The sequence below is a fragment of the Papio anubis genome, chromosome 11, assembly GCF_008728515.1.
Source record: "Papio anubis isolate 15944 chromosome 11, Panubis1.0, whole genome shotgun sequence".
NCBI classification, from domain to species: Eukaryota; Metazoa; Chordata; class Mammalia; order Primates; family Cercopithecidae; genus Papio; species Papio anubis.
Genome location: NC_044986.1, coordinates 38,239,753 through 38,261,237, shown reverse-complemented (window position 1 = coordinate 38,261,237; position 21,485 = coordinate 38,239,753). Strand labels below are relative to the sequence as shown.

The following is a 21,485-nucleotide window of genomic DNA, read 5'->3' as shown; positions in this document are numbered from 1 at the left end:
AGGTACCAGTGAACCAGGAAAGACAGAACTCCAAGAAGTGGGTGGTTAAATGTCTCAAAAAAAAAAAAAAAAAAAAAAAAAAAAAAACCAGAAATTGAAGCAGAGGAGGAGGCGGCATTAGATTAGGCAAGAGAGAAGTCACAGGAACACTCAGAGAGAGCAACTTCAGGAGGGCAGTGGGGGTGGGTGCCAGATTGCAGGGAAAGGGTTGAAGGTATGAGCAGGAAGTTGGGGGAGTGAGTGGGGAGTTCAGCACAGAGGAAGGAGTGTGCTAGATGGTAATTCAAGAGTTCAAAAGATTAGGGGCAAAAAGGTTTAAGCCGGCTGGGTGCCGTGGCTCATGCCTCTCAACACATTGGGAGGCTAAGGCAGGAGGATTCCTTGAACCTAGGAGTTCAAGACCAACCTGGGTAACATAGCAAGACCCCATCACTACAAAAATTTAAAAAATTAGCCAGGCACATGCCTGTTGTTCCAGCTCTTGGGAGGCTGAGTTGGGAGGATCTCCTGAGCCTGGGAGTTCGAAGCTGCAGTAAGCCATGATCATGCCACTACACTCCAGCCTCAGCAATAAAGCAAGACTCTGTCTCAAAAATAAATAATAATAAAAAAGTTTAGGCCAAGGGAGCCTAAAATCCTATCAGTGAGAGTGAGGCCCATGAGGTAGGGATGAAGGGCATCAAGACGTGCTGTGGCAATTAGTAAGTGCTCAGTTAAAACCTGCTTATTGATTGACTGCGGACAGGTTCTCGTCTTTGAAAAACGAAAAGATGCAGACTGCTAACTGGGGGGACTACACTTGGGTGAAAAGGAAGAACATGAGGACACAGGCAAAGTTGTGAGAAAGTCAGATGTCTGTGAGTGGAGGAGACACTGGAGAAGTGGGGGAAACAATGACTTCAGCATGCTAAGGTTTTACAACTTTCAGTCTCCTCCATGGGGAGACTGCCTACAGCCAAACGATTTCTAAGCTTAGTAAGTGCTTCAGAAAGCCTGATCCCTGGCATTATCACCGTCAATGTCAAACGATGTTAAGACCAGATTGGCTTTATGGAATGAATTCTCATGCTCCCAGAAAATTCCAACGTGAAGCCAAGGATTTGGCAGGAACCCTGGAAGTGTAGAGGGATTTCAAGTCACCCAAGTCTACCCTTAATATGGCTCTGCTGAGCATTCTCCTCCCACCTGGAAGGGCCTTCTGTTGAACGTGAGCAGAAAAGAGGCTGAGTTCAAGCTCACTCTTACATGGTGATTTAAGATCATGGTGAGGATCACAGACATGCCATTCTCAGGGTCAGGGCAGGTGGCTCTAACAACAATCACATTTGAGTGCAAAAATCAGGCTGATAGTTCATGGATTTCTCCTAAAGCTGTCAGAGTCCTTTTGATCTACAAAATTTAGCCCTGAATTGTTTTACTTGAGAAGCTTGTGGTCATGTGACTCATCATTGAGTGGATTTCAATATACAGAGAGTCCCTGAAGAAAAAGTGTCACTTTATATCATGAAAACCCAAAATGACACTTAACTGTACCATGCAGGTGACAGGATCAGGCGTTGCCATCCGTATTACAATGAGGGCTTGCTGTTTTCTCAGTAGGAAAATGCTGATCCTTCACATGACATCCTGGGGGCATTTCCTTCTAGTCTTTTTTTTTTTTCTAATTAAACGGGGTCTTGTTCTCTTACCCAGGCTGAAGTGCAGTGACATGATCACGGCTCACTGCAGCCTCGACCTCCCTGAGCTCAGGTGATCCTCCCACCTTTGCCTCCCAAGTAGCTGGGACTACAGGTGTGCACCACCACACCTGGCTAGTATTTTTTTTTTTTTTTGTGGAGATGAGGTTTTGCCATATGCCCAGGCTGGTCTCAAACTCCTGGGCTCAAGGAATCTGCCCATCTCTGCCCCTAACTGCCCGCCTCTGCCTCCAGAAGTGTTGGGATTACACGTATGAGTCACTGCACCTGGCCCAGCTAATTTTTTGTATTTTTCTTTTTTTATAGAGACAGGGTTTCACCATGTTGCCCAGGCTGGTCTCAAACTCCTAAGCTCAGGCAATCTGTCCACCTTGGCCTCCCAAAATGTTGGGATTACAGGTGTGAGGCACTGCAAATCTAGCCTTCTTCTAGTTTTATACTGTGCTTTAAAAGGGAAGGTTCTGGGCCACTAAATAAATGACAATACTGACAACCTCAGAAGGGGCCTCCGTTTGTAGGAGGTGGGATAGCCTCCCTTCTCTTCACACTGAGAACTGATGACTGAAGATTATAGCAATGTTCACACTTCTCTGCAGAAGAATCATGGCCTCTCTACACCCTACGCCAGCCTCTCTCTCCTAGCCCTTATCTTATTATCCCATCTGTCTCCCCAAGGGGACCGAGAGGTACCTGAGAACACCATGTAGGCTTCATACCCAGATGACTCTCCCTGAACATCAAGCCCCATGGAGGCTCAACAAAAATCTGCTACAGAGAGGGAGGCTGGCAGCCCTGGAGTCCCATCCCCGCAGGTGATGGCTAAGCCTTACTTGCTCTAAGAGACTAGAGAGTGCCAACCCAGCCAGCCCTCTCTCTTTCAGGAGCTCCTGAACACAGCAGTACTACTTCTTTTAAAGCATAAACTAATATTTAGTGAGCACCTACTTTAGGTCCCACTCTTTCAAACATCATCAGTGGATCTGTCCCAAAACTCAGGGAAAGCGATGGCATCAGGCTTGTTTTAGAGCCAAGGAATAAGCCTGAGCTACCAGCACAGTGGAGCCACCCTGGCTTTTTTTTGTTTGTTTTGAGACAGAGTCTCACTCTGTCACCAGGCAGGGATGCAGTGGCGCGATATCAGCTCAATGCAACCTCTGCCTCCCGGGTTCAAGCAATTCTCCTGCCTCAGCCTCCTGAGTAGCTGGGACTACAGGTGCGCACCACCACATCCGGCTAATTTTTGTATTTTTAGTAGAGACGGGTTTTCACCATGTTGGCCAGGATGGTGTCCATCTCTTGACCTCATGATCCACCCGCCTCAGCCTCCCTAAGTGCTGGGATTACAGGCGTGAGCCACTGTGTCCGGCCCACCCTCGCATTTTTACTGTCTTTTCTCAATGCACAAAACATCCTCCCACTTCCTATCACAATAACACCTCCTCCAGGCTGAGCAAAGGATTACCACCCTTGTTTCCCATATGAGGAAACTGGCTTAGAGGGATGAAGTCACTCACACAGAAACATAGCTCCAAGAAGAAGGAGCTAGGACCAAACTCTGTAACTCCCAATGTGTGGCTGGAGGCCTTTTTCAGCTATTCTACCCTTCTTTCAAATTCCCACCAACAGGAAGGAGCCCACAGGAGCCATCTTTTTTTTTTTTTTTTCAGAGCCACCACTCTTAGCACCTTGGCTGTGACCAAGGAATGAAGTGGGCTGGAGAGTGGCAGCTGAAGGAGGGGCAGCCAAGGACACCTTGAGGTCAACCACAGACTGTCTTGGTCTCACAGCCAAGTCCTGACAAGGCTGTGAGGTGTGAGAACCCCATGTCCTCCCCATCCAGGCTGGCCACCAATCACAGAACAGCAGTGGCATGAAGTTGCACAGAAATCATGTAGCAGCTGTTCAGAAAACAGTAGCTCTTGTTATCTACCAATCAGGGATTCTTAACCCTAAAGTTCATGAGTGTGTGCAAATCCATAGAAATCATGTGCACATGTTTACACGTGTGTGGTTTTTTTTTTTGTTGTTTTTTTTTGAGAATCAATCTATTGCCTTCAATAGTTTCTCTCAAAGAGTCCATTAACAAAGAAAAATTACACCACACTATTAGCAGCTCAAGGGCAGCACAGTTCCCTGATGTAGCCTCAGAGTCTGGGGCAGTGCAGGATACAAAGGAGGCCCTGAATACAAGGGTAAGTGAACCCACAGAGCGCTGCCTGGTAACAGGAATGCACACCTATTAAGCCACGCATCTATTAAGCAGCAGCTCAGGGCTGAGCTGTTAATGAGCAGAATCTCATTTGATCGTCATACAACCTGGGAGGCACTGCTGCTTTCCTCACTTGACAGTAAGAAAATTGAAGCCCAGAGACATTAGATAACCTGCATGAGGCAGCACCAGACCCAGGATTCAAAGCAGAATGGCTACAGGAAGCCACAAGGAAATAGCTACACATTCCCCTTCCTGGGTTCCCTCCCCACTCTGACATGGTCCCAATCCTACACACTTTATCAAGGGTGAGCTAATTATATTTGTATATGTCTGATTATATTTGCAGTCACTCCCCACCGTCGACTCTTGCCACCTGCCACACTCTAGTGTGGTCAGCACAGAGGGCAGCACTGGCATCACCAGGGAGCTGGGCAGAAATGCACATTCTCTTGGCCAGGCACAGTAGCTGGTGCCTGTAATCCCAGAACTTTAGGAGGCTGAGGGGGGAGGATTGCTTGAGGTCAGGATTTGAGACCAGCCTTGGCAACATAGTGAGACTCCAGCTCTACTAAAAAAAAAAAAAAAGAAACTTTAAAAAACCTAGCTTGGCATGGTGGAGCACACCTGTAGTCCCAGCTACTCAGGAGGCTGAGGGAGGAGGATCACATGAGCCCAGGAGTTCAAGACTGCAGTAAGATATGACTATGCCACTGCACTCCAGCCTGGGTGACAGAGCAAGACCCTGTATCTACAAAAAAAAAAAAAAAGAAAGAAAGAAAAGAAAGAAAGAAAAGGAAAGGAAAGGAAAGGAAAGAAAAAGAAATGCAAATTCTTACCCATACCCATTAAATCCAAATCTCTAGGGGGATGGCCCAGGAATCTGAGTTTTGACAAGCTCTCCAGGAATTTCTGTATGCCAGATCAAGTTCAAGAAGCAGTTTTCTCACACTGTCTTCTGGGCACTGCTGGTCTAAAGGTTCTCACCTGGACCCACCACCCCATGGGCATCTACTGGCATTTGGGCTTGGCACCCAAAAAGGACAGAACTTGCCCACATCTCCTAACCCCTGACTCCTCACATCCCAGAAGGGAGATAGAAGCAGCAGAAAGATGACCTCTTCAGAGAGGCCTGCCATGAACACTGCATCTAAAGCTGGACTCCTGGTTCTTTTCAACCCAGAACATCCTGTTCTTACCCATCAAGGCTCTTATCACAGTTCCATGGGACATGTTTATTAGTGTGGCTCACTGGTCTGGTCTGTCCACCACCCTGCAAGCTCCAGGGAGGCAGGAACTATGCCTATTTTCATCATCTTGGTAGTCCGTCAACAAAGAGTCTCCCAAGACATCAGAGGATCTCGGAAGATATTGCTGATTGAACATCGGGCGGTGACCGGAAGACGATTTCAACAGGAATGGGGTTAACACATAAATAAATATTTCTCACCTACCTGAAAGGCTACTGAGTCGTTTTTGCTGTTCTGTGATAAAAGAACACACAGTATAAGTAAGATTTATGCAGCACATAGTAAGACCAAGAAGCCCTGGCATAACTCGTTAGGATCTCAATTCTGAGTCCTCACTGTCCTCTGGACTTAGATGGTACAATGTGCATGCAGTCAGCTGACTGCTGGGGTATTAGTGTGGCTCCCATTATGCCAGTGTGGTGTCTCCCAGCCCACCCTGCTTCCAGATCTGCACCAGGATTCAGGGGACTGCCACAATTTTCTAGTTGTTTATATATTTCAAGAGGATTCCATAATAGAAGGGAATCCACCCAACCCTCCAACCTCGAGTGGCAAGACTTATATGACCCCAGTCTTCGTACCTTTTGAGGGAAATGTAATTATAAACACAACCATGGCAGTGACTGTCTCCTGAGAGCTTGCTAAATGCCAGACACTGTTTTAGGGCTTTTACAAATAACACTTGTAAACTTTGCAACAATTCTAGTAGTTGGGTACGATTATTCTTTCCCATTGTACAGAGGAGGAAACGAAGGCCTAGCCTTAGTCACGATAGTAATCTGGCTTGTCCAGAGTACAAGAGAAGTCCTTAAAAAATCAGCAATGGCCAAGAAACTTCAGATGAGGGGCACAAATCGCCCAAGAGAACACTGAAAATCAGTTGGATCTAGAACCTGGGTCCCTGACTCCTAGTCCACAGTTCATTCCAATTCTAGTCATCAAGACCTTGCTGGTCCTTGGCATTGAAGGGCTATTGGTTTCTCGCCATCCTGGGCACTCGCATGGAAGGTAAGCCACTATCTCCTTTGTGGAGTCCTATGTGTACGTGCTATGAGATGACAGCACAAAAATGACCTTTACCTTCCACAGCTGCTAAATATAAAGCAGCCACATAGATAAAAATAGAACGCTTGCCAACCCGTGGGTACTGTCATCATTCCCCTTGGCTACATTCCCACCCTCCTGCTACAATCAGTGTGAACCAGAAGTAAACAGCGGACAGCCCAGGAGCTCACAGCCTGGGAAGCGGTGCCTGGCCACCTCTGCCATGTGGATGAGGTTCGTACTGGCTGAATATGCAGAAGCCCAGTGCAGCTCTGGCCTCAGCTCTGCCAGCAACTTTCAGATGACAATGGCCAATCCACTAAATCTCTCGGCCTCACTTTCCTTGTGTTATGTCAAAGGGCCCTGTTGGTACTAAGGGGACCTATGGTTCCCACACACTATTCTGAAGGCTGCTGAGCTCCAGCTGGCAGAAGTGAATGTACTCCACTTAAAAGACCATGTTGCCAACACAGCGAAACCCCATTTCTACTAAAAAATACAAAAATTAGCCAGGCATGGTGGCACACACCTGTAATCCCAGCTACTCCAGAGGCTGAGGCACAAGAATTACTTGAATCTGGGAGGCAGAGGTTGCAGTGAGCCAAGGTCGTGCCACTGAACTCCAGCCTGGGTGACAGAGAAAGACCTTGTCTCAAAAAAAAAAAATAAATGAATGAATGAAAAAGACCACGTTGGCGAGGCACGGTGGCTCATGCCTGTAATCCCAGCAATTTGGGAGGCTGAGGCAGGCAGATCCCTTGAGCCCAGGGGTTCAGGACTGGCCTAGGCAACACGGTAAAACCCCGTCTCTACAAAAAATATTTAAAAATTAGCCAGGTGTGGTGGTACACGCCTGTGGTCCCAGCTACTGGCATCGAGAGGCTGAGATGGGAGAATCACCTGAACCTGGGAGGTTGAGGATGCAGTGAGCCATGACTGCACCACTGCACTCTAGCCTCAACAACAGAGTGAGACCTTGTCTCAAAAAAAAAAAAAAAAAAAAAAAAAAGACTACATTGTCTCCAGTTTTGAGGTGTGAAATGGCCTTTCTTTCATAGGATGACACGCAACACAGAAAACAGCAGCCACTTTCTACTGGTGTTATTTTAAAGCATTAGAACGAAAAGCCCTAGGGTGATCCCTAGACTGCTTCATGTATCCATAAGTCTGGGAACCTCTGAGCTCTAGTTCTCAAAGTGGTTTGTGGGCCGGTGGCACTGGCTTGCCCAGCAAGCTCGCTGAAAACGTAGAATCTCGTCTCCTCCACCCCAAACCTCTTGAGGTTGAACGTGCAAGTTAACAAGACTCTCAGGATCCGATGCACAGAGACGGAGAAGCCCTAAGCAAGGGGACCCACACACCTCTTTTCATCCTGACAGCTTTCCGATTCAAAGCCTCCCTCCCAGACAGATGGTAAGTGACTCGCCTTCAAACCCATGCGGTGTGAAAACTCAGGAAAGAGGGGGAAAGGGCTGTGTTGTTCACAACCATCAGCGCCAGGCCAGAGGCTCAGTGCCCCTGTTTCCAGCAGGGGGAAGCTGGCCGGGAGAGACAGGATTATTGCCACACTATGCCCTGGGACAGTCTAGGCAAAAAAAAAGGGCAGGGAGGGAGGCATTTTTTAGGATGACAAAACTAGAATCCCAGAAGTGGAGTAAAGTTATTCCCTCAGGAGTCTCTGCAATAGTTAAGAAATTATTTTTATGGGGACTGTTTATGAAGCAAAGCAGAGCTGCCAGGTTAGGCAAATTCCAAAGCAATGCCAAAAACACTTGACCTAAACCCCATTTATGATTAGTAATACGGGGCTGGGCCAGTGAGGCTCTCCTATTCTTCTCGACTCTTCCTGCCCTACCTGCTTAGTGAATATATGGTTTTGCTCTTTATGGAAATCTATCATTTAATTCCAAAAAATGAATGCCATTACTTGTATCCTTTTCTGAAGGATGTGTGTCTCAGGCTGCACAATTCTGATTTTTAAACCCAAGGGCAGGACTTGGACAAAAGAGAAAGGCAAGAGCCAAAGGCATTTGGGTAAATAAAAGGTACCCATCTATTCAAGGAAGAAACAAAAAGGAACTACAGGCATTTCTGTGCCCAAAGATGTCTCACTAGGTGTCATCAGAGGGGAAGCAGCTGACATTACACTTGGCATTTCCCAAAAACCAAGTTGCCTTGAGAATAAATCCCATTTTTAAAGAAACTGCCTGTCCTTCTGGGAACTAACTTAATTCTGTTTGACTGAATTTTTTTTTTTTTTAAATATGAGTCACAAGGAAGTTCAGAGAAACAAAATTTCACTTTGTCCCGCATTACAGACACTTTCTGGGCAAGGAGAGCCACTGCCAGTAAGGGGCATGGCACCGCTGAAGCAGAATGGGCTCCTGCATGGTTCCGTGTGGGAGCTGGGACCCTTTTTTTCTTTTCAAGAACCCAAATTCATGCGTGAAAATTAATGCAGGAGCCATACATAGTGAAAAAAATAACAAAACTACTAAAACAACCTTAAGATTTTAGTGGAAAGATCTGAAGTGAAAGAAAATGTTTTATTCATCTGCTTTTCAAGTTAGAAGCAGGAAACAGAAAAACTCTATTTAGTATGGAAAACAATTAAAAATAGACTCCAGTCCCATTCTCATTCAAATTAATGCAGAGAGGAAGGAGGAGGGGGGAGGAGTGGAGGAAAACTATGAAGTCAGAGAGCACAGTGTCAAAAGGAAGATGTGAGCTCTGAACAAAATAATTAAACCTCCACTGTTATCGGAAATTCAGACAAACGAGCCCTTTCTACATGAGGAAACAGCTTGAAAACCTTACATTTCATGCCGCAAAGGACTTTTGTAAAGAGAAAATTTATTCCTGTATGGAATTCCAAAAAGGAAAGTTTGGGATTTAGAATCATCGTCTGGAATTTTAAAGCAGAAGAGTCAATATATACCCAAAGAACTTCCGCTTCACCCCACCTCAAAGCTTCTCTGCTTTTCAGAGAAGCAGAAAAACCAACCGGAAGCAGTCAGACACTACAGAAAACAAACGCGAAAACTCTAAGCAGGGCTGCCTAGAGCCACATAGTACAGAGACAAACAGCTGGCAAGAATGAAGGCCAGTGAGTCGTCAAGAAAAATTTAATAGTCTCTGTTTTCAAGGCACAAAAACATGTTTTACATTCCACAAAATTTTCTACACAATATGTTTTCTTTTCTAAATTTGATACTAAAAATTCTGCTGTCTCTAAATTTCATATCAAAAAACTAAATCATTTAAGATACTACTTAAAAGAGGTATTATTGTACCTAGATTTTCGAAGCTAAATCTCTATTACCATCAAGAGACCAAACTTTTTCCTTTCTTCTTTTTTTGGTGTTACGATTTGAAGAAGACAACCAAGAACACCCAAGGAGTGGAACGAACCCAGCTTACTTATTCAGACCCCTGACATCACCTCAAATCAGGGGCCTCTGTCTGTCTGCTGGGGTTTATTTTAGGGGCCACGAGAGTGAGTAAACGGGGGCAAATGACCTTGGGAAACAATGGGATTTGTGAACATTTCTGTGAAATAACAGAATTTTTGACCCAGACAGATGTCATGGAAGAGCTATGTTGATTCCAGTGGGCTGGGAGTGGGGCACAAGCCTCTCTTACCTCGATTGTGCTGCAATAGCACAATAGTCGGATTGACAATCGTGGTGGAGGGATAGGCAGACGAAGGCTTGCTAACTGGTGGAAAGGCTTGGGAATCAGTTCCAATAAGGGAAGAAGAAACTTCGTTTAGTAGAGGACTGGAATCCTGAAACGAACAAACAAACAATGTAACTAACTGTAAATATAAAAAGCTAGTGTTAATGTTTTTTAAAAAGAAGAAATTTAAAGCTTTACAATGATCTTAATTATAAAAAGAAATGCAATCAATGAGATCTATCATATCATTAATTCCAGTTAGAAGGTTCAGTGGGAATGCTTATTCTCTTTGTTGGTATTAGTATGGGGCGGAGGAGAGAGGGAAGGTGAATGTTACTGCAAGTCTCAGCAACATCATTCATTAGGTCCACCTGCTAACAGTTGTGGGTCAATCCGGTTACTGAAAAAACAAATTCAAATCCAAGTAGAATAACATGCAAAAACCATGCAATTCCAAATGCGATCCAAGAACAAGAGCTGGTTTAATTGGGAAAAATCAGGGAAGTTTAGTACTCTGTACAGAGAAATGTAAGACAATGTGAGGACAAGACATCAAGTAAGAACAGGGAGGAGTTGAGCAACAGTTTTTTCAGAAAGCTACCCTTAGCATCAGCATCACTGAGCAATTTTACTGATGTTTGCTTCTGAGATTTGGATATTATCCTATCCTACTGTGACATTTTTTCACTCTCATATTAAAGTGACAAAGATCCCTAAGACTTGTGAGAATCCTGACTTTAAAAACCTGAGGTCTCTGCCAGAAATACCAATAAAATTATTAATACTAAAATTATAAGCTGCATATTGGGGATAATGCCAGTCTTTTAAAACAAAATAAGACCCCAAAAGGCACTAGGGATATTTAGATAGTTTCCTTCATGATATTTATACATTTCTATTTTTGAGTTTATAACCCATAAATTGAGGATGCTTTTCTTAAAGGGCTTTAAGAACAAGATTTTGATAGTTACTTTTAAAGCAATAATTATCTGGAAGCAATAATCAGAGATCAACTCCTGTGAACGTACCCACAGGATGAGTGCCACCCCCTCATTCACACCTAGCTCAATGCCCTGCAGATAGCAGGTGCTAGTAAATCCCACGTGAATGACAGGCGGCATCTTTCAGAAATGGTGTGTCTGAGCAAATGTTTGTAGCAAGAAAACAAATGCTTATCAAAAGAGGATATAGGCATCAGCACCCAGGACAGCTCCTGACACACAGTAGGAACTTCACAACACTGCCTAGGTCAGTCTATCTCTTCTGATAGTCTGCTAAACAGCCGCCACTATTTAGTTATGAGGGGCAGCTCAATTTCATAAATAAAACCTTTTCTCAAGACTTGAGAAGCACAGTATGATTTTATACAAAAGTGCCTCACCTTGATTCCTCCATTTAGAAAGTGGAAAATAATTACACTTTTCCTAATTTATCTCCAAAGTGATATAATTATGATAAATGACATATCATTAAAAACTGCCTGAATGCATCCAAGAAACACAAAATATCAGGCATACAGCTCTTTAAAGTATAAATGCCTAATGTGATGTTTGGGTGGATCATATGAGCATTAAGCTCTTTACAAATTTTACTTTGTGTCTTATTTCTGGAACATCGCAAAAACAGCTATTGACTAAAATAACTCATATCAATTAACATGACTTTTATTCTTCCTTCTTTCTCTCAACTAGCTACAGATGGAGCAGGCATCAGTTCACAGCTCAGACACCATCCACAGGGGTTCCTCCTCTGACAAGAGGAATCCAAGGAGTTTCCTTTTTCACCTCTGTTTCCCAGGGCCAAACCCGAAGCTATCAGGCCAACTGAGGTCCTTCTGGGAGCTCTACAACAGGCTGATTAGTCAGGTTTGAGACATCGAGGACACTGTCCCAACTAATCTGTCCTGGTACACCTAAAACCAACTTGATATGAAAACCTAGGTCTACACAAATGATAAATTATAGGATACACAATTAAACTATTCACAACGGTCTATGAAGACACTAAACATAAGACTCACTTTACCCTACTCCAGACAAACATAATCCATGTCAAAGGGAAGATGCCTGCAGTCCCCAAAACAAGAGTGGCTTCTAAATTCTAAGTTCGGCTGAAGGTAGAGGGGAATAGATCAGGGAACAATCTAGCATTTTTCTCCAATGGGGCTGAGCTGCAAAATTCAAAGCTAGAAGGATATCCAAGCCCATGGGCCACACTGGGCCTGGTGCTGACCTAACTACATTGCACAGCACTAGAGATTTCAGAACAGGCCGCAGCTCAGGACCTAACAGTTCCCAGCTTTGATGTGCTTGATGCCTCATTATAATTTATCTAATAAGCCAAATAAAAAGTTTCCTTCCTGCTTTCTGCATGACTGGCTGCAGCTTAACAAGCCATTTGGAACAGTTTTGCAGGCATACATCTTTACACGAAGGGATGTCAGTAAATGCTTAGTTCCATCAGCCAATTAATTGCATGACCCACTAGATGACTGTATCTCAAAGTGTAGTGTGTGGACCCCAGCATCTGAAAGCTCTGAGCACTTGCTCCCAAGAGATTCCCAGGCTCTTCTCCAGACCCACTCAGTCAGAAATTCTAGGAGTATAACCTGCGGGTGACGATTTAAACAAGCTTCCCTGACCCTCAGATGATCCCATGTACACAAAGCTTGAGAAGTGACCTCCTTCTCCAAAAATTCCTTTGGAACAAGGCCCTGACTCATGGTTGTGCCCGGGGTACTTAGCAGAATGCCTAGACCATGGTAGAAACTCAATGATGAATTGTTAACTAACCAGTTACTTGCTTTTGAGTGACCCTGGCCCTCATTTGCCAGGGCAAGTCCTCAGCAACATAGCTAACATTCACTAGGCACCTTCTCTATGTCAAGCCCCATAAGAGGAACTTTTACTACTCGGTCCCACTGAACCCACAGCCCTGTGAGTAGATTCACGTATCCCCATATTACAACTCGCACTGAAGTTCTCAGATTCTCTCAATTCCCAGGGCTCCTAAGGAAAAAGGAGACCCAAGCACTTTGACTCAGCTTTTACTCTAAAGCAGTAGGGCTTTCCCAGCTGTGGTGGGAACTCATTCCCTCACCCGCAGGATGGGATGGGACCTGAGGCATCAGGGCCCTTTGACTTCCTGGGGCCACGGGTGTACTGTTTTGCCACAAAGGCTCCTCCTGGGGCCTCCTCCTCAGGGGCCCTAGCAATTGCCTGCCTTTTGAGGTAAAAGTCCCAGCATTATACAGGGCTTTCAGACCCACTTGCTCACTTAAACCCAACTCTCTCACTAAAAAAAAAAAAAAAAAAAAAAAAAAAAAATCCTAGTCTCTGTCATTTCTGCATAGTACAGAGAGTTTATTTGTTTATTTACTCACTAGGTCAACATAAGAATCTCTTCCTCCCGAGATCTCCCCACTCCCTGGCAAGTAGCACCACCACACCTACCGTTGCTTTTCCCCATAATTCTTCAGCTTTCCTCCGCTCTCTACATGACCCCCCCCACCTGGCCTGTGGAGAGCATGGCCAGTCAACATAAAGGCCACAGATGTTGTCTTCAGAGGGAGAAAGATGTGCATTCCCAACAGGACAGAGCAGACGAGGCACTGCAGAGATGGGGAACAACCCGAGAGACCCAGGGAAGACACACGGGAAGCATGCACGCTAGTGACAGGGGACACGGCTCCAGTCATCACGCAGGCACAGCGGCAGCCAGTGCTGTCCTCAGAGCTCAGAGCTTCAGTGAGAAAGGGAATGTGACTGCTGGGAGGAGACATTCAGAAAAGCCGTGAGGAGGGGAGTCCGGCAAGCTTACGGTACTCGAAACAGCTCCCGTGAGGTCAGGCTCCGAGACTCTGCGGAGGTCCTCCGGGGCAGGAGGGACCAGTGGAGGTGGTGGTGAGAAGGATGGTGGCGTCTGGCTAATGGGGGCAAAGGAGCCAGAGGCGCGGGCTGGCTGGCTGTGGTGGGACCACCTCTGCAGATGAGGGGGAATGAAATCATCTAGAGTCGGGAAGGTCAGAGGTGAGGCGGCAGAGGCGGTCGCTGGGATTGTGGGGACGCAGCCAAGAGGCCCCAGAGGTGCTGGAGGTCTGGCAGTGCCTTCTTGCCCTCTGTCAGTATTAACCAGGTAGAGAGGGACAACTATTACCTCCGGCTGGGCTGCACTGGAGGAAGTGGCATCCTGTGGAAATAAGGGGGTCGTTATGGAAAGGGGTATGATACGAGGAAAGAATTCCATATTTAAACGGTTGAGAGTGGGCATGCAGTGAGGTACTCTGAGAAACATTTAATCAGTGCCCTTTCCTCAGAGTACATGAGACAGTCGGAGCTGGCCAGCTGGCCTTCTGACACTCCATGACACAGAGGGAACCCCATCCAACTCCGCTTTTCATCCATCTATTTTTGAATCCTTTTAACACTTTATGAGAGAGAAAGAGAGAACAACAGAACAGGCAGGCAGGCTGTGTTTAACCCCACAACACCACCATAGAGCCTGAAAGCTTGGAAGTAAATACAATTTCTTTGGCACCTTGTAATAAAACATGAACAATGAGTATCTCACCATGTTATTAGTCTCTGGATTCCACGCTCCGGCATACTTACACATTTACAGAAAAGAGAGACAGACAAAGAGAGTACTGTGCTGAGAGGTTCAGACGGAAGAATTCAGGATTCAAGCCACAACAATATTAATGAGGAAAGGGAGGGTAGGGCAGCCCAGTGAACAATGAGCTGCTCGCAACAGTTTTGAAAGAGACAGTGGAGAAGACACACAAACATTCCTAATTTCTTGCCTTGGCTGGATAACTCGGCTGCAAAAGGTAAGATTCTTTGCTCTTCCGGTTTTCGGGATCAGAGGTAACCCGGGGGCCTAGCACAGGTGGTCTCACATCTGGGAACGAAGCCCGAGTCCCCAGGGAAGGACTCTCGCCACGGTTAACGGCATCTTTACGGATGTCAAAGAATAGCTTGGGAGGGTCAGGAGGAGGAGCAGGGGGTGGTTTTCCTGTGCCGGCTGTGCGGGAGACAAGGCTGGGAGCCGGTGCTCGGGTGCCCGCAGCCTCCGAGGGAGTGCCTTTGGCAGGGTCACGTGCAACACGAGAGGAGTTTTCTGACGCCGCCAGGCAAATGTTATTGGATAAACAAGGTACATATAAGCTGCTGACCTTTTTAATCCCAACTGCCTCATGACATGGGTTAGAGCTCACATTCTTATGATAAACTGTCCTGGTGGCTGCATAGCGCTGCTGGGGTTGGGATGAAGCACTGGGGAACGTGGAGTCCGGAAGCAAGGAACCAGGGCACACCACACCTTTGGGAGCCGATCCAGCTGCCAGGAGGACAGAGATGGGCTGGGGTTGTGAGGGGTTCTGCTGGCTGGGGGTGCTGAGTGGGACGTAAGGCTTTGGTGAGCTCAGGTAGAGGGAATCCTTGTAGGTATTGTGGATGGTGGGGGACTGCCATGCAAAGCGGTCCTTTTGAGGGAGAGGAGGGCGTGGGGGAGAGAAAACCTTTAGCAATATTTTCAAGATATGTTATCAAACAGGGAAAAAAGAAAGAGGAGGGAAATGGAAAGAAGGACGATCATTAGAAACGACAGCATAACATGATCTAAGCAAAAACAATTCTTAACACGTTTTTCAGCACATCCTCAGGTTAGACGACTCCTAGTATCCACAGTTCTCTCTGAGTGAAGCCAAAGACTGAATCCCACTCACCTGGAGAGGTAGGCCTGACTCTCCTTTGCATCCAGGGAGGCTGAGCCTAGCCCACAGCAGGCCACATGCTACATCAATTTTGACACCAATCCTTGGCTGACTGCATCTTTATGAGACGTCCTGACTCAAGAAGGGCGCCAAGTGAACTAAACACCAGTGGGAGAGGCCCCAAAGCCCCCAACTCCCTCTCAAACCTCCTTCCCTCAAGATTTATCTTTGAGCCTTTGGCCTTAGAAGTTTATGTTCACTGGAACTCTTTTGAGTGCCTTTCATTCTTTTCCCTTAGGAAAAGGAGAATTGGAAGAGCCATCCTTATTTGTGTTCACAGGCGACAGATGTCTTAACTGAGTCACTGAGATTTAGCACTCAATTCCGTAAGCATAACAAATTAAAGCGCCCTAAGAAGAGAATGCCAAGGATTTTTGAATACACATGTGCTCTTTTCTCAGAGGAAAGAATCTGATGAAGCTAATTATTAGAAGGAAGACAAGCATGAGATTAAAAGCACACAGTCTCCCATTTTTGATGTACACAAAAGAGGGGACCAGGCGATGAAGGACTGAATTGGCCTTTACCAGATTGGACTGTGCCTAGTTTATCAAAATCCAGCCCCATGCCCATCTCACCCAGCCCACCACCACACAAAGGGAATCAGCCCCAGAGGTCAATGATCAGCCTCAGATTCACAGCTTAAGCCCAAAGCTCTGGTTGCAGGTCCACAGGCTCACATAGCATCCCTCTCTTCTCAACACTGCTCCCCTTTGGGTCTCAGTGGAGAAGAGGGTCAAGGAAATGGGGTAACCCTCTAGTCTGATCCTCACATCAACAGGAGTCATCTGCCAACCTGTGGCTCAACTGGGAATTAGACTATAAGATGAGGAAACTTCATTTTGCTAGATTTTCTTTTTTGTTTTGTTTTGTTTTGAGATGGAGTCTCGCTCTGTCGCCCAGGCTGGAGCGCAGTGATGTGACCTCAGCTCACTGCAACCTCTGCCTCCTGGGTTCAAGTGATTCTCCTGCCTCAGCCTCCCGAGTAGCTGGGACTACAGGCACATGACACCACGCCCGGCCAATTTTTTGTATTTTTAGTAGAAACGGGGTTTCACCATGTTAGCCAGGATGGTCTCGTTTTTCCTGACTTCGTGATCTGCCCACCTCGGCCTCCCAAAGTGCTGGGATTATGGACATGAGCCACTGCACACGGCCTAGATTTTCTTTAACGGCTCCTTTTTTTTTTTGAGATGGAGTCTCACTCTGTCGCCCAGGCTGGAGTGCAGTGGCATGATCTCGGCTAACTGCAGCCTCCGCCTCCCAGGTATAAGCAATTCTCCTGCCTCAGCCTCCCGAGTAGCTGGGACTACAAGCACATGCCACCTCACCTGGCTAATTTTTTGTATTTTTAGTAGAGACGGGGTTTCACCCTGTTAGCCAGGATGGTCTCAAGCTCCTGGCTTTGTGATCCACCTGCCTTGGCCTCCCAAAGTGCTGGGATTACAGACGTGAGTGGCTCCTATTTTTAAAGATATCCCAATTCTAGAAGAAAACCAGAACTTTCCTTCAAATTACACAAGTGAAGTATATTAGAGTTTGGTCAATATCTGGTAAGTGAATTTTGACCAAAAATGAGGAGGGTGCAAGACCTGGGTCTATTTTGATTTTATTTTTAATTTTATTTCATTCTTTTTTTTTTTTTCTTTTTTGAGACACAGTCTCGCCCTGTTGCCCAGGCTGGAGTGCAATGGTGTGATCTCAGCTCACTGTAACCTCCGCCTCCTGGGTTCAAGCGATTCTCCTGCTTTAGCCTCCTGAGTAGCTAGGATTATAGGTGCCTGCCATCACAACCGGCTAATTTTTGTATTTTTTTTTAGTAAAGACAGGGTTTCACCATGTTGGCCAGACTGGTCTCAAACTCCTGACCTCCGGCGATCCACCCACCTCAGCCTCCCAAAGTGCTGGGATTACAGGCATGAGCCACTGTGTCTGGCCTATTTCATTCTTATATTTGTGGCATACAAGTGGCAAAAAGAAAGAATGTTAGAAAGGGTGAATAGGTGAAAAATATTTAAAAGTTTTATGGGTTGGGCACTGTGGCTTAAGCCTGTAATCCCAGCACTTTGGAAAACCAAGGCAGAAGGACCACTTGAGCTCAGGAGTTTGAGACCAGCCTGGGCAATACAGTGAGACTCTGTCTCTACAAAACATTTAAAAAAGAAATAGCCAGGTGTGGTGGCACACACCTGTAGCCCCAGCTACTAAGGAGGCTGAGGAGGGAGGATTGCTTGAGCCCAGGAGGTCAAGGCTTCAGTGAGCTGTGATGGCACCTCTGCACTCCAGCCTAGGTGACAGAGCAAGACTATAAAAAAAAAAAAAAAAAAAAAAAGTTTTTGAGTGCGGATTAGACCATCAACCCAGAAACAGTAAATAACCTGTTCCTTAAACTCAGTTTTCAAGGTACAAATAAGCTCACTGGAGAAGCAGCTCACTTGGATACCCTTGGCTAATCCAATGCCTATCCTTTCCACAGGGCACCCATGGCAGTGCTAGTGAATATGTACCAGACAAAAAAACCAAAATGAATAGCCCCTCTCCAGTAGCAAGCAACAGCAAAAACTTTCAGGTGAACTCACTTGGTTTCAGTGAACACGTTTACAGACTAAACGATTCTAGAAACAAAACACTTGAGCTAGCACGCACCAAAGGGACTGGCGGGTATGCTGATAATGGCAGTAGGGAGGTAAGCAAAAGACCATTTTGATTTGAGCTCAGATTTACTTTTACTTTCAGCTCAAATGTCCCATATGTGATTTCTTCTTGTCCAAAGATAGAAATCAGCTTCAGTGAGTTTCTAACTTATTTCGGCTCTCACCATATATGGTGCCAGGGATGCATTACATCAGGCATGAGCCTTCCCAGGGCTTTGACCCTGTAGAGAGGACGCTTCCCCAGAGCATCAACAGTGCACTCAGATCCAAAGGTCTCCTGCCCTGGGGCTTCTTTTAGTCCTGAAGAAGAAAGGGGATAGGCACAGTGACTTTACATGCAGGGAACTACTTTTTGTTGTAAACATTGTAGGAACCACACAGGCAGTCTGCATTCTGCCCAGTTGGCTACAAATGAAATTCTATTTATCTTTTTAGAAGGTGGGTCAGTAAAAATATGAGGCTTCTGGAAAATCATGGTATGTTTATAGTTTATACAGTTCTGTAAGCTACCAATTCCTTTGTCTAAGCCACTGCATACTTAAAGCTTTGGCAATCACTATACAGACAAGAAGTCACGTTTCCATTTAGAAAACACATCTAAGAGGTAATGCGTGACCTAAAGATCCCTGAAATTTGAATGGCTGATTTTACATTGAATATGCAGGATAAAAACCTCTTTATCAACAATTTACCAGGTTCCCTTAAAGGGAACCCCAATAAAAGGAAAATTCTTGGATAGTGACAGATAAGAAAACACACTTTGTAAAAGATATTATAGGGTGTTCACCCTTATCAACCTCTTGAGGGCAATGCTTTACACAGTGATCTGAACACCACGGAGATGCTCAATAAAGCTGTGTTAAATAAATCTATTTTAAAAGAATTTTTATTTACTTCACATGCTTTTAAAATTATCTTTTCAAAAAAGCTGCTTAAGAAGCCAAAAAGAATTACTGAGTTACCCTTTGAACTAAGTCACTGATAGTAGAAGAGGACATGCTTCCACATTTGCTCTGAATTAATCAGCACTGTTTCTCAATCTGCATAGAGCTGATGGCATCCGTTCTTGAGATGGTTGAAAAGTAGTATGTCTGCCACAGGCAGCACATTTATACACTGTGAGAGGGTTTAGGCATGGGAAAACCATGGCAAGTCCTTTACCGGACAAGTGACCTCCCCAGTCCCTGTGTCTAATGAGGACTTCAAAAAGCCAGGCTCATTTACAGCTCTTGGTTCTAACCGGTGACCCAGGATGCAATATGGCTGTACCTAGAGAGGCAAGTGATGGCAGGTGGCAGAAAGGCTAAATGTGTTTGTTGCTCAGCATACAAGGCAGACAGTTAAGCAACCAATTCCACGCTGGGGAAGATAAGCATCTGTAGGGAGGGAGAAAAACATCATCTCTGATTCTGCTTCATTTCAGCAGCAAATGCAATTTTACATCCTCAGGAGCAGGAACCAGAGGATCATTGGAGAAGTGGGGTGGGAACTAGGAAGGACCTGCAGAATTTCCAGACCCCTTGTGAGTTCAGGGAACACCTTCACAGAAGGAAGGCACAGGGAAGTGGACCACATAAGGAACACATTTCTGCAATAGTTTTTGAGCAGCACAGCTTCCTTTAAGAGAAAGGACTAGGCTAGGTGTGGTGTCTCACACCTATAATCCCAACACTTTGGGAAGCCAAGGTGGGAGAATGGCTTGAGGCCAGCCATCAGAGGCTTCAGTGAGCTACGATGACACCATTGCACTCTGGCCTGGGCAACAGATAGAGACCCTGACTCCAAAAAAGAGAGAGGAAGACAGAAAGAAAGAGAGGGGAGACAGAGAGAGAGAGAGAAAGGAGTAGTAGTCGATTCCACAGATGTGGCTCCTGTATGCAAAAATTTTCATCACAGATCACCTAAATTAAAACATAGTCTATTCCCTTTATCAAAATGACAAAGTAACAACAGGAGAGGGAAGGAAGAAAGATCAAGAAAGCCACCTAGGGGGAAAGACTTAAGCAAAAGTATCCTTATTCCAATTTGTACAGCTTTGGGAGATTTTCTTTTGTAGGATACAGCTGGGCTGTACTGTCATTTTGCCTGTTCCTGGGTTGCTGGACTTAGAGCCTGGCCACAGCTACCTGATCTTAATCTGTAAGGATACTGTTGCTGGAGTTCTTACAGCCCCATCTCCAGAAAACAATTGGAATAAACACAAGATGCATTCTTCTCTCAAATATTACACTCTAAAGAATTTTTTTTTTTTTTTTTTTTTTAAATCTCAGACCTTTTTCCTATGTATCCAAGGCTAAATGAATTCCCTCTTTCAGAACACTTCTACATACATAACAAACCTAAATAGGCATCAAGGCCTATTTCCAACACCCAGGTACAGACCAACCTCATTCCGTGCCTCTGCTTCCCTTGACCCCAACTTTCCCTTAGCTCGGTCCTTGCAGAGCTTATCTAGAGTTGTCCGAAAGCTTGAAACCTACTCCATTATCCAGTTGGGGAAGCAGGAAGTCACCAGTCTAAGTTAAGAGACTCAAGAACAGGTACCACTCACCAGTCCCCACCCTGCCCTTGGGCACATGCCTACCTGGGACTTGTCGGAAGGAAGATTGGGATGCACACTCCTGTAGCCCTTGGCAGCAAGTGAAGATGGCTGGGCATTTCCATTGGCATCAGCACTGGAAGAAAGCCTCCACTCATCTGAGAAATAGGGAGGAAAAAAAGCTCTCACTCACAGGGAATAACTCCCTGGTTCCCCTGTAACTCCGGGGTCCTTAGTAGAAGGCCAGAAAGGTGAGAATGCAAGAGAAGCCATACCTGCTGAAGAAGGCTCTGGCTCCAGACCTACACGTGGTGCAGAAAGGATGAAAACAAGAAAAGGGGAAAAACAGAAATGGTTACATTTGCAGGAAACAAGCATGAACTGCATAGAAGGTTGAAAATCCAGCACCCCGTTGTCTGACACAAAATGCCCTCAGTCACGATGGCCTGATTACCATAGGAACCCACTCAAAACCATGATGTGCTCACAGGCACTGACCTTTGAAAACACAAGGCTCACATTCACAGGGATGAAGAAACAATTGTCACTTGACATTCTTATTTTACAGACAAAAAGGCAACAGAATTCTCTACTGTCCAGTCCCTCCTCACTGCCTCTCATTCCCCTTCCTCGAGCCTGCT

General features: G+C 45.6%; 1 protein-coding gene and 1 long non-coding RNA gene across 51 annotated transcripts in view; one reads left to right on the top strand and one right to left on the bottom strand.

The window, feature by feature from the left end:
- The window catches only part of LOC108580430, a 28,713-nt gene extending 21,352 nt beyond the window's left edge, over positions 1-7,361 (top strand). The window contains exon 3 of the long non-coding RNA XR_001891478.2: positions 7,259-7,361. This is a non-coding gene — a long non-coding RNA (uncharacterized LOC108580430). The remainder of the gene's footprint in view (positions 1-7,258) is intronic.
- The window catches only part of SORBS1 (sorbin and SH3 domain containing 1), a 254,758-nt gene that overhangs the window by 90,972 nt on the left and 142,301 nt on the right, over positions 1-21,485 (bottom strand). For 27 of the 50 annotated variants that reach the window (XM_021943495.2, XM_021943508.2, XM_021943501.2 and 24 more), the window contains 6 exons: positions 21,120-21,146; positions 20,890-21,002; positions 14,680-15,396; positions 13,698-14,066; positions 9,843-9,987; positions 5,361-5,390 (listed from right to left, as the gene is read on the bottom strand). In XM_021943495.2, the coding sequence (XP_021799187.2) occupies positions 5,361-5,390; positions 9,843-9,987; positions 13,698-14,066; positions 14,680-15,396; positions 20,890-21,002; positions 21,120-21,146 (1,401 nt within the window). The remainder of the gene's footprint in view (positions 1-5,360; positions 5,391-9,842; positions 9,988-13,697; positions 14,067-14,679; positions 15,397-20,889; positions 21,003-21,119; positions 21,147-21,485) is intronic. The other 23 variants (XM_021943517.2, XM_021943518.2, XM_021943519.2 and 20 more) reach the window with 5 other exon arrangements.